The sequence below is a fragment of the Perognathus longimembris genome, chromosome 28 (genome assembly GCF_023159225.1).
Source record: "Perognathus longimembris pacificus isolate PPM17 chromosome 28, ASM2315922v1, whole genome shotgun sequence".
NCBI lineage: Eukaryota > Metazoa > Chordata > Mammalia > Rodentia > Heteromyidae > Perognathus > Perognathus longimembris.
Window position 1 is genome coordinate 98017804 of NC_063188.1, and position 13806 is coordinate 98031609.

Genomic DNA, 13806 nt, shown 5'->3' on the forward strand with positions numbered 1-13806 from the left:
TTTGCTGGTCCTGGGGCTTGAACTCTGAGCATTGTCCCTGAGCTTCTTTTGCCACTACCACATGAGCCACAGCAACACTTCTGGCTTTTTTGAGTAGTTTATTGGAGATAAGAGTCTCACAGAGTTTCCTCCCTGGTCTGGCTAGAACCACGATCCTCAAATCTCGGCCTCCTGAATAGCTAGGATTACAGGTTTAAGCCACTGACACCGGCTTACAAACTCTATTTTTAGAAACAACATTGCTGAGCTGGGAATATGGCCCAGTGGCAAGAGTGCTTGGCTCATATACATGAAGCCCTGGGTTCGATTCCTCAGCACCACATATATAGAAAAGGCCAGAAGTGGCACTGTGGCTCAAGTGGTAGAGTGCTAGCCTTCAGCAAAAAGAAGCCAGAGACAGTGCTCAGGCCCTGAGCCCAAGCTCCAGGACTGGCAAAAATAAAGATTAAAAAATAAAAACACTATTAGGGCTAGGAGTATGGCTCAAGTAGTAGCTAAAGCACCCGTTTAGCAAGCATAAGGCAAACTTCATTCCTCAGTAGCCAAAAAAACATTGCCATTTCTCACCATGAACTCCTAGAGCAATATAATTAATACCACAGAGTATAAAGGGAAATTAGCCACATTTTGCCAACATCTCAAATGCCCCACCGAATTCCTTTACAGAAGTACCTACATTAAAAATGTTTTACTTCTGCTTCACTGTAATCCTTTTAGTAACCTTCTATGATCTGGTTGCCTCATTTAACTTGAACAAATGGTGCCAAATGGCAAAAAATCCCCCTCTATTTGTCTAATTGCCTTATACAGTACAGGCCATGGCTAAACATGCATATTCCAAAGCCAGATTGCCTAGGTTCAAATAAAGGATCTGACACAGTGATATGACTACAATTTCCTATGCTCAGTCCTAAACTAACCTGCCAAATGTTGATAACCACACCACCTAATTTCATATGGTTAATGGAAGGATTAAAATGACTAAACATATTGGCAAAAGCACTTAGAACAGTGTGTTATCTCAAAAAGTATATTAGTTGTTATTATTTTCTAGTCTTTAGTTAATCACTTGATAGGCTTGGCAGTTAAGATACTCAAGGAACACTCAAGATAAAGCTAGACAATGCTGTATGGAGGGCAGCAACTCTGGTTTATTTGGATGGGCCATAAACAGTGAGTAGAAGAAAATGGCCAAAAAAGCATCAGATCTAATCTTCTAAGCAGGATGTAGAAGAAGTAAGACTCAAGTCTCCACTGCCACTCCCCTTACAAATGAGATTAGAAAGAACAATTCTAGGCCTGGGAATGTGGCTTAGTGGTAAAGTGCTTGCCTAGCAGGCATGAAGCCCTGGGTTGGATTCCTCAGCACCACATCAACAGAAAAAACTGGAAATGGAACTATGACTCAAGAGAGTGCTAGCCTTGAGCAAAAGAAGCCCAAGGACAGTGCCTGGTCCCTGAGTTTAAGCCCTAGGACTGGCAAAAAAAAACAATTCACTGCTTAATACCTTTTGGGTAAAATAAAAGCCCTTGTAAATTTCCCCAACAAAGTTAAAGCACTTGCCAGATATGTAGCATGCTAAATAAGGAAAAACCAGAACTACTTTCATTTGGGAATTTTAAAATTATCTGTAAAATGTCTTATAGGAACTTCACATGATTTAGTACGATCCATAATCGGTAAATCTACCTCATGCTCACACTTGTTCAATATTAAAGAAATTACTATTATAAGAAACTTAAAATAATGATCATTTTTAATCAGAGACAAAGGTGACATAAGATCATTTGAAGTCTATGAATTAAATAAAGCCTAAGAGAAATGTTAAAAGGGATTACTTACTTCATATTTATACTTCTCACCAGCTTTAGCCTTTTTCAGTCTTTCTAGAGCTTCCTGGCGCCCTTTCTTTGATTTTTTTTCTCTCCGGGCACGAGAGGCTGCAAGACTCCCTGAATCTTCTGACACAGCTGGAAATTTTTTTAAAAAGCCAAATTTACATGAAATGTTACAAAACAGTCAGCCATCTTCCCTCAGAAACAAAGGAACATTTATAGACAATAATAATACATAATTTTTATATTATACAAATGGATCCTTTTAAAAATGCAAAGTAATTCACAAAGCTCCTGGCCAAGTACACAGATTTTATGGCTCTTCAGAAATATTCTAAGATTTAGTTAAAACAACTGAAGTCACCATTATTTTTTCCTCTAAATACAGAAAATCTCAAATTCAATTGACAGCCCACAGAAATATTAGAGAAGAAAAAGCAACCATTAGCTTGTCTATAACCTTCCCATTTAAAATGAGCAGTCACAAGTAATCCAGGAGGTCATAAAAGAACAATTCATTTTGTATTCTATTAACACTTAAAACAATTTAAGAAGCATCTGCTATTTGAAAAGTACTAGATGATAAAAGGGACATAAAGATTAAAAAGGCATAGTCCCTTATCCTCAAGAAAACTTACACTCTAATAATGAGATAATAAGTAGCAACTGGCTCTAAAACAATATTTGTTGAGAAGTAACATATATCTTAACAGAGGTTTAGAGTACATGAATTACAAAGAAGAAATAGGAACTGGGAAATATTTTAATGATGGCACTGGAAAAGCTCATTCTGTCATTCATTCCAAGGCCTGTCGGGTACATTATAGGATGACAGTAAGAAAAAAAAATTACAAAGATTAAGGCCAGGCACAGTGGCTTGTGCCTATAGTCCCAGCTACTCAGCTGAAGATTAGGAGGATCATGGTTTAACATCAGCTCAGATAAAAAGTTAGCAAGTTAGCAAGACCCTATTTCAGCTGATAAGGCATGGTGGCCCATGCCTCCAAAAAGACAGGAACAAAAAGAAACGGTCCAAGCAAATGTGGGCAAAATCACAAAAGAGATCCTATGGCTCAAGTGCAAGGCCCTGAGTTCAAAGCCCAGTAATGCCAAAAACAAACAAAAATCTTACAAAGGTTACAAAGTCTTTTGTCAAAACTACCAAAATAACAGAGGGCCTCAATACTCATTCATTCAACTGTTAAACTATTCATGCTTTTGGTCATTATAAACTGGCCACCCTACACACATAACTGAAAAGAATTCAGCCACAGAATTAGGCCTTTCATATTCCAGCTAATGAATAACCAAGTCAAGATCACAGTGCTGCCTAATTGCCAGGAGTTCGGTGAGGCCTAGCACAATTGCCAATTTATATCTATGTAATTAAATATTTTGTTGTATTCAGTACTAATTAACTTATTTAAAAGCAGGTACAGAAAAGAAGACAGATTGATAATAAGCATCCTAAAACTTCACCTGCACTGGTACATTCCAAACTGCATTAAGCTTTTTAAACTAATGGTTTGACTGAAATAGAAGATACAATCTAGGGAGGGTGGGGGAAGGGAAAGGGGGAGTGGGAAGGTGGGGGTGGGGTGGGGTGGGATGAGGAAGGAGGTAACAAGTTCAATAAGAAATATACGCACTACCTTACATATGGAACTGTAATCCCTCTGTACATCACTTTGACAATAAAGAAATAAATGAATAAAGAAGATACAATCTAAAGAACATGTATCAAATGCTGGAAATAAACCCTTGAAAACTATCTCAAAGGTGAAGTGTAATTAGAAATCTTATTTTTTCTGTCTATTGTTTGACTTTCACATTTGACTTTTAAATCCATTTTCAGAAAGACATTAAAGTAAAAATTAAGGAATGCAGGTACTTAAGGATGACAGTCATAAAACCTTGGGTGTCATTCAAATGATGTTAAAAATCTGGAGAAGTCCTACATGCAAAATTCTTTTGAGACTGTTAAACATGACCAGTAAGAGTGAAAAGCTAGACTTAACTATTCCCTTAAGAATGCCTTGACTCCTGATAAAAATCTCTGGTATTCAGTATTAGATTGCACTTACCCACAGGCAACTATGTTCTACTATACCGTGTTTACATTCTTACAAATAGTACTAGGATGCCTGTCTCAAGGGGATGCAGTAAAATAAAGCAATAAAGCCTGAGTCTACTAGATAATGTAAACACGAACCACAGAAGAGGTAAGATCATAGTAGGAAATGCACAGAAGACGGCCATTCATTTTGCCACAGAACTCAGGTTTTCACAATGGAGTTCTCCAATAGTAGCCTGAAGAGAGTAGAATTTCAAAATGAGAAAACAGGGTAAAAAGTGGCAGAAGCTGAGGAAGAGGCATTAAGTCAAATTGCAAAAGGATGGGAATATAAGTATTCAGAAATTGGGGGGGGGGGGGGAAACCATTAGGGAAGACCAATTGGATGTGCATAGTGTAGAGCATAAGATCCAAGAGATTATGAAGTGGCTCTACCACTCAGTGAGTGGCATGTGCCCACCAGTTAACATGTGTGCATACCTGTCTGTTTTGGCTTCACTTGGGTTTGGGGGGACAGGATCCTATTATGTAGCCTAGGTTGGTCCAGCACTTGAGTTCCTCCTGCTTCAACTTCGTAACCACTGCCGTTATAGTCATTATAGTCCTGTACTACCACACCTAGACTCTTATAAGCCTTAAGGGTTCATAGGCACTATGTCCCACTACAGAAGCTGAAAAAATGTGCTCTTCCCCAGACAACTTATCGTCTAAGGCTTGGGCTCTGAAGATAATTTCTACCAATCAGAAGCAGCTGCTGGGACTTTCAATTGCAGGCTAATGTCACAAGAAGGGAGATACTAGATTAAGGAGGATTCTAGAAGTAGCAATCACTGCAGGGGAAATGACAATGTGGGACACCTGTGCCAGCAATGGCTCAAGGTACAAGCTATATCACCAAGTATTTGGTCATGGCTGGCAATGCCCCAGTTTTATGACACAGTTTGAATCACACTTTCTGTCTATGCAGACCTCCAGACTGGATTTCTAGTCCTACTGAATTTCTGCAAACAACAATGTATTCTAATCTAGTGATGGTTCTTGTAACTTTTGACAAAGAACTCTAACGCAGTGCCTCAGTATCTGACTCATCTATAAAGTGGGGATAACCACTTCTTCCTTACAAAGCTATACAGATTAAATTACCATAGCTATCTTACTTTGTGCTTACAATACAGGAGGAACTCATTTAACATTTGTATGTGTATAGGATGCAGAGTAGTCAAACACATGCACATACATACAACCCCCATACACATCACACCTAGCCTAGCAATACCATGCACTAGTCAGGAAGTAAAAACAAAGCAATTCTTCAGAAGATTCACTATTATCTATATAGAATTGGATGCTTACCGTCTTGATTCCACTCTATGACAGAAACTAAGTCCAGTCTACCCAACAACTGTAATACCAGAGCTTGGCAGTATGCCTTTGCCTAGTAAGTACACAATACTTGTCAAATGGACTGCTGGACCCACTTTTTGATCCTCTAACTTTTCATCCACAGAAACAATTCTAGTCCTTTCAACTTTTCACTGAACTTTTCACTTTCTAACACTTAATTTAAAAATTTTTAGAATATATCTCTAATGCTTCATGGAACTTAGTTGTTGTTTTTTAAAGAATAAACATGAAAAAATCCAGTTACAAAGATTCAAATATTTGGTTCAAAATTACCATCTGGAGTACCTCCATCCTCTCACAAAGCAGGCAAGAGATACTAGCCTGCAGCAAATCTTTGAGATAACAATTTGTCAGTCCGCTCTAAAGGATTAAAGGAAAAAATCCCGGCCACAAGTCCCCAGCAACTACTTAATCAACACCATGACTTTAAAAGGGGTCTCAAGATTGCACAGCTTCCTCCAGCAAGTGATTTCTTGATGTTCACAGATGGAGTACAGTTTTTAGGGTGAAGAAAGGGCTTAGTGGCAAATCACTGACAGAGAATTGCCAAGACTTACATCCTACAGCCCATTTGTAATCCAGGCTAGTCAACTCTCCAAAAGAAATTGCCTTAAAAAATGGAAGGCTAAAGAAAAAATTGAAATCTGTGATTTACAACTAGTTGAATGCAAAGGAAGCTGATTAGAAAGCAAGTGCTCATTAATGGTGATGCATTTGAGTGACAGGAGCTTGGGCTAAGAAAAGGAAGCATCTGATTTTTACCGTTAGAAGTTCACTGAATCAGAAAAGTTCAAAAATCAGAAATCAGACAAGCCATTTGCATTTTTTATTCTATTTCTGGAAGTAAAAGATTATCCTTGACAAACCGATATGGGCATGTGAAATGCTACTCAACTGCCGTATCTTTTTAATTTAAGAAACTTCACCCCAAACGACTAGATTTAAACATGCTTAATACGCAACACTTAAAAAAAAGAATTTGGGGGGAAATGCTTAATGTATTAAGTTTAAAAAAATCTATCACTTAAAAATAAAATTTCATTTGTATCTAGTGACGACAATTTTGTTTTTTTACCGGCGTGCTACAATGTATAGCTCTTTCCCCGGAAGTTCCTAGAAAGGAAGATGCACAGAACCTCTTTTTTAGCCTCAAGCAGATAAGATACCTGAGGTGAAAGCTGTGACATACTTTAGGTCTGGTCTGGAAAGTGACTCACCTAGACCAGTTTCCATGAAGTTGTGTCCAGCACGTGGGTGCGACTCACCAAAGGAAATAAAGGCAAGAGAATGTGGAAACAGTCGCAGCAGCAAGGCAATCCTGGGGTCCATAAAGAGCAGATGCCAAGCAAAGAAGCCTTATCAGATGTCCTAAGTGTCCCTGCCTAAGACCATCAAGGTCAGCGCCCAAAGGACCATCAGGAGAATCCGATGCGCGGCTCCCACGGAAAAAAAAATACAACGGAGACCCTCCACCACCCGCAGCTATGCCATGGGCCCCACGCTCCCAACCCGGTTCCCTGAGCTTGGGAATAGACCCTCACCACTTGGCTCCACATCACCGTCGTCACCGTACACTGGAGCCATGGTCAAGGAGTCTCCCAATTCCGCGCCAACCTGCCTGAAACTGGCGCGGGGGCAGAGATAGGCGCCAGCCTGAAAGCCAATCAGCAGCTTTGGGACGAAGCAGACTTCCGCCCGGAAGGCCACTGACGTGCCTTGCTGTGCTACGCCCCGCCCCTGGCCTTCCCGCGGGCGCGCATTTGGCGCCCTGTGATGACCCTTGTGGGAAATACTGAAACTAAGGGCAGGCCAGAGAAGAGCTGGTGAAGAAAGCGGTCGGGCTCTGAAAAGGATCTTCCTGGGCTCTCTGCGCAGGCGCACGTACACTGTTGGAAAACATTAGGGTGCGTGGAAGTGGGGCTCTCTGGTTCTGATCAATGATTTCCCAGAAAAAGGCGCGGGCGGGCAGAGAGATGGGTGGGGCTCGGAATCTCACCCTTCCCCCAAGCTGAAAACGTGACTGCCTCCTAGTTTGCACTCTTGACTTTTGCGCAACACTATGCCTCTCACTGTGAGCGGTCTGTGTGATTATATGTACTATATACGTGATTATAAATGTATGTACACATGTGTGTATATACATATAGAAACGCACTTCAAAGTGTTGCACTATTTTAACTAATCCAAAGTAACATCACCAATAAGCCATAATCTGACCTGATGAAACTACTGATGTGATAGGGTTGAAAGGAATAACATCATTTGTATTGTTCTTGCAACAAAACATCTAACCTGAATCTAACCATTAAGAAAACAATCAGAAGCTTGGCTCACACCTGTTATTCTAACTACTCAAGAGGATGAGATCTGAGTATCATGGTTTGAAGCCAAACTAGGCAGGAACGTCCTTGAGACTTATCTCCAATAAACAACGAACCAGCCCAAGGTGGAGCTGTAGGCTCGAGTGGTAGAACTACTTCTTTGAGCAAAAAGAGCTTAGGGAGAGTGCCCAAGCCCTGAGTTCAAGCCTCTAGACTAGCAAAGAAAGAAGAGAAAGAAGGAAGGAAAAAGAGAAAGGGAAAGAAAGAACGAAAGAGAAAGAAAAAGTGGGCAAGGAAGGAAGGAAAGAAAAGAAAGAAAGAAAAGGAGGGAAAGAAAGAGAGGGAGAGAGAAAGAAAGACAGAGGGAAAGGAAAGAAGAGAAGGAAGGGAGGAAGGATCTGACATTCAATGTGTAGGATGACCTACAAAATATCTTGCCTGGACTCTTCCAAAATGATGATTCTGTGATTAGTGTATACAAAGTATGCATATTATTTTATCGTTTTACAAATACATATTTTACTAAATAATGCCTATCACATATTTATAATATTTTTGCCATATTCTTGGCTCACATTTATTGATTCCCCTAGCATGGTTGATTTATGTTTTTTTCTTAATTTGCAATCATTTAGAAACTTTTCCTTCTGCTTCAAAAGTCATTAAATATGATGTTAGTATATAATCCATAATGTTGGGATACATAACACATAGTAACTCATATTGTAACAAACTTGCTCTTTAAAGTTAAAAGTTTTACAAAAGGTAGGGAAAATGGTAAAGAGGGTTTAGGATAGAAAAGATTAATTTAACCAGAGTACATTATATGCATTTATAGACATATCACAATGCAATCTCTTGCACAATTATTATTTTTGTTGTTGTTGGCCACAGGGCTTAAACTCAGGGCCTGGGTGCTGTCCATGATCTTTGCACAACCTTTATACAGTAATAAAAACGTAAAGTACAAGTACAGATGTGTATACTTCCCTTTTTAAATTGTTAGAACTTTTATAGTTTTAGTGGATACTAAATGTAGAGAACCATTTTGACAAGGGATTCTTCAGAAACAAATCCTTTGTTTAACTTCACAGCCCTACTCAAGAAAAAGTATAACCTGCATGATTACATTCATTCAGAATTCTGAAATACATAAATCTATAGCAACAGGAAGCCTATCAGTGGTTGTCTGAGAATGAGAAGTAGGATGGACTGAAAAGGAGACATAAGAAACTTTGAAGGAATGAAATATGTTTATATTGACTGTGATTATGTTTCAGAATTATATAAATATGCCAAAGCTTATTAAATAGTTCACTTTAAGTAAAGTGCACCTTTAAACGGAGTGTCACTCTTGACATGGAATGTTTTAGATATTTAAGTAGAAAAGTTTGTTTTTAAAGTTTCCTTCTTATAAGCCAGAAAGTGAACTTTCAACCAGACATTGAATCTGCAGGCACCTTGATCTTGGACTTCCTAGCCTCTAGAACTGGGAAAAATAAATTTCTGTTGTTTATATGCCAGTCCATTTATGAACAAACTAAGACCATTACCCACATCCTGTGGGGGTTAGGACCGATAGAACACTCATATACATATGTGTGTGTGTGTGTGTGTGTGTGTGTGTGTGTATGAGTTGTAGCCATACACATTCAGGTGGCTATTCCTGAAGGTAGTACAGACCTGTAGTCCTAGCCCTAAAAAGACTGAGGCAAGAAGGTTGCAAGTTTGAACCCAGTCTGGAATGCCCAGCAAGACTCTGTCTCAAAAAAAATTTTTTTAAGCAGATGCAAAGTTTAATGATATGACAGCAAAAGATAAAATAACTGGGAAGCTGCCCAACATGAAAAGTATTGCTGATATTTCTTAAAGGGAAAACAGCAGAAGGCTAACACATAGTTGCAACAGCATATTAAGAAGTTCTATGCATGGACTCTTCTTGAGTCTTGCCTCCAGACTGAAGAGATTTTGCTATTTCTTTCACCACTTTTCTTTTACTTTCAAATAAATATTCTCCTATTCAGTTAAAAAAAAACTTCTGTACATGAAATCCATTTGCAACAATGTGTATTTTGGTAGAATGATACAGTAGATTCTTTTTGTTTATAATTTGTTCCCTTTAATTAATTTTTTTTTTGCCAGTCCTGGGCCTTGGACTCAGGGCCTGAGCACTGTCCCTGGCTTCTTTTTGCTCAAGGCTAGCACTCTACCACTTGAGCCACAGCGCCACTTCTGGCTTTTTCTATATATGTGGTGCTGAGGAATCGAACCCAGGGCTTCATGTATACGAGACGAGCACTTTACCCCTAGGCCATATTCCCAGTCCCTTGATCCCTTTAATGTTGTATGGGAAATATTAAGGCTTAACTCTTGGTAAGTCTCTGTGACCAATACAAATCACAGTCTGACAGTATCTCTATGGTTTTGGCTTAGGAAATTGAAATTATTTTAGTTTAAGTAGTCATCGCTTGTTACTTCATCAGATTGTCATCCAGGTTCCTTCAATAGTAAAGACACCTTGTATTTTTTCCCTTAGTCCATGACTACTTAGTGAGACAGTCATGCTCAGAAATTAGTAGTTCAGACAGTTTGCTTTATAATTGTCTGCTCGAAAGATCATCTTGGAAAAACAAAACAGGAAAATGTCAAAAGTGAGAGCTAAATTGAATGTTCCCTAGGTCAAACATTGTGAGGTAAATCTGCTGAAAAATTACGTGTGTGTGTGTGTGTGTGTGTGTGTGTGTGTGTGTGTGTGTGTAGAAATCTAATAGCTTTCAGAGCTATACATAAATTATCCTTAGGTCTACAAAATGATTAGGACTTGATAGATCTTTACTTTCATTCCATTGGCACAAATAACCACTGGTTAGCTACACTTAGTAACTTTACCTTATATGTGTACCTCTCTGAAGCAATGATATAATGGGTACATTCCTTAACATTCCTGTCACTATTTGCTTCTATATGTTGTACACTGCCTTACATTTCCAATTCAACTTTTTAAAAATCCTGAGATAACTGTAAACTCACATGCAGTTGTAAAAAATAACATAGGAAGAGTCCATGGACCCTTTACCTGGGACATAAGTGTTTGGTCAAACAATATGTGGTCACAAATATGTGGATATTTTACCCAGTATCCCCAAGGGTGACATCTTGCCCAACTATAGGACTGTAACACAGCCAAGATAATGACATTAATATGGTCAAGATACAGGACATCTCTCTCACAAAGGACTCTTCATTTTTACACAGGCATACCTGCTTCCCTGTTACCCCCATCCCCTGTTCTTTGCCACTGAAAACCCCAAATCTGTTTCTGTCTTTCTGTAACTATATGTGCAGGTCTTCATATAGACATATTTCATTTTTCTTGGATTAATATGGAAAAGTGGAATTCCTGAGACAATTTGTAAATGTGTCTTTAACCTTAAACTAAACTAGCAAACTTGTTTCAAGGTGGCTGAAACACTTTACATTTCCCCAGCCATGAAAAGAGATCCAGTTATTTTGTATCCTCAGTTGAACTGTCATCTTAAATTTTAATTCCTATCTTATTGGTACATATTAATACCCTATTGCATTTCCCTAATAACTAAATATATTAAGGATCGTTATTGGTTTTTGGCTTTTCATAACTGTTTTCTCTTTTCTTGTATTTGTTATATTTCTTTTTCTCTCTTTTCCTGCATTTCTGCTTTAATGGAGCAGTTCATATAGTTCCATTTTGCTTCTTCTCCGTTATATGTTTCTTTTATATATTTTTTAACCTTTAGTGCTTGAATTGAGGTTTTTCCATGTTGAAAATACTATTTAATATGTGACTACTTACATAGCAACTCCAGAATGTTCTAGAAAAGGGCATCGTGATCTCCAGAGTTGCACTTCATCCCCTTGTCTTCATGGACTCCTCAGAAGATGAGAGCCAAAATAGGACCCTTCAACATGGAGCCCATGACAATGATTCCGGGTACCCCCTGATCAGTAGTGAGGTACTGGGAAGGCAAATAGAATGCTGCTGGGAAAGTCCATGCAAAAAGGGAGTAATTCACCAGCTCTGGAGTAGAGGTCTAGTTCACCAGCCCTCCTCACCTGGAAAGGATACCTGTCCTTTAGATCCATATGTGTATCTCCTCTGATGGTCTGATAGTTTGTGTTCCCAATTCCCTTTCCTTGAGAGTCAGGAACTACAAAGACCCCTACAGATAGAGAGGATACACAAGCCTCAGCACATGGGGCTGCTCAGCCCAGAGATGACACCTTCCTAAAATGTACAAAATGTACCGTACACAGATAGCCACAATGTGGCTATTGGTATCCACAGGCTAATACACTATCAGGGCTTTGGAATACACCTTGTGGTAGATGACTGGGAAGTGTGTGTGTGTGTGTGTGTGTGTGTGTGTGTGTGTGTGTGTGTGTGCCTATCCAAGGGCTTGAACTCAGGACCTGGGCACTATCCCTGAGCTTGGTTTGCTCACGCCTAGCACTCTACTACTTGAACCACAACTTCACTTCTGGCTCTTTTGGTGTTTAATTGAAGATAAATCTTACACACTTTCCTGCCCAGGCTGGCTTTGCGCTGTGATCCCCAGATCTCAACCTGCTGAGTGGCTAGGATTATAAGTAAGCCACCAATGCCTGGCTTCTTTTTTCTTTTTTTCAGTTCGCTACCTGGAACCCATCTTGGAGTGTAGCTTACCTCTGATGGCCAATCCCACCTTTCTGGAGGGGGATCATTTGGGGAGAGATTATCTTCGGGAGATAGGAGAATGAGGAGATTCCACACAAGGGAAGAAGGGGTGGGGGTGGGGACCTGCTTGAATCTGAAATAAGACCAAAAGCTATGGAAAACTGTAAGGAGAAATCCCATAAAAATAGAACATCTATTTCTTTCAATTCCTAGGATGATTTTGGAGTCAAGTTCTAGGAATTGTTCTCCCTATTGTCCTCTTAACGCCTCCCTGATGAGAATTCTCTCCTAATAGTTCTCATAGCATTTAAAAAATAAGTGAATCTATTCCAGTTCTGTAAAGGAAGTGATATGATTTGTGGAGGAAGAGATTTGTCACAGGAGTTAGTCCTGGTACTGCTGAGAGAAGAATGAGGAAGTGGAGGCCCAGCAAGGATGATAGGAGAAATTGGCTACTGTCAGTTCTGAGAAGCCTGGCACATTCTGCTGTGGATGAGGAAGAAGAAGCTAGTGGAGATACCTATGGAAAGCTGCTGGGGCCTCAGTGGTCCTAGGGCTGCAATTGATCAGGATATTCAACACTTGGGGAAAAAAAGGTCTAGAAACCAAATAAAGGAGAGAGAAGATGAGCTAACATCTGCTGTCACTTTTACTTGTGTTTGTCACCATACCTATCAAAACCACCTTTGGGAAGTAATGGCTCCTAGTTCATTCATGCCTTCCAAGTTTAGTTCAAATTCCTCTTTTGGCTAACTCTAACCCAGAGCCTTAAGAGAAAGGGACATCGAGAAATGTGATTTCAGCTCACCAAGTTGGCACACATCACACTAAGAAACTCAGAAATGATCCGCTAACATCTGGTACAGAAAAGGGAATGGATGAATGGATAGAGAAAAAGGCTTGGAATCCTTCCACCAATCAGAGCAAGAGTTAGTGTCTTCAGAGACTAGAACAGCCAGGTGCTGATGGCTCATACCTATAATCCTAGCTAAATAAGAGGCTGAGATCTGAGGATTGTGGTTTGAAGCCAGCCGGGGCAAGACTCTGTGAGACTCTTATCTCCTCTAAACTACCAACAAGAGGACAAAAGGCAGAAGTAGAGCTTTGGCTCAAATGATAGAGCTCTAGCCTTGAGTGAAAGAAGTTCAGGGATAGCACTCAGGCCCTGAGTTCAAGCCCCAATACCGGCACCAAAGAGAGAGAGAAAAAAAGAGAAATATATATATATATATATATATACACTACAATATAAGGGAAAACTAGTTTTCTCTCTGGGATGGGCTGCATAAATCATTACTTGGGTAAGGTGAATTTAGATAGACAGCTATTTTCATTCTGAACTGAAGTTACAGACAGAAGTCAAGGTTTCAGAGCACTTTGGTGCTGTCAGATTTTAAAAGAATACTTTTCAGGGCCAGGAATATGGCCTAGTGGTAGAGTGCTTGCCTAGCGTAAACAAAGCCCTGGCTTCAATTCCT

At 39.6% G+C, this 13806-nt stretch overlaps 1 protein-coding gene across 4 annotated transcripts in view; it reads right to left on the minus strand.

The window, feature by feature from the left end:
• Pola1 (DNA polymerase alpha 1, catalytic subunit) overlaps positions 1–6968 on the minus strand; it is a 300929-nt gene extending 293961 nt beyond the window's left edge. For all 4 annotated transcript variants that reach the window (XR_007209422.1, XM_048336784.1, XM_048336786.1 and 1 more), the window contains exons 1-2: positions 6856–6968; positions 1844–1971 (exon numbers count right to left, since the gene is read on the minus strand). Coding sequence is in view for 3 of the 4 variants with exons in the window: in XM_048336784.1 (XP_048192741.1) it covers positions 1844–1971; positions 6856–6898 (171 nt within the window). In the remaining variant the exon portion in view is untranslated. The remainder of the gene's footprint in view (positions 1–1843; positions 1972–6855) is intronic.
• Between the last annotated feature and the right edge of the window lie 6838 nt (positions 6969–13806).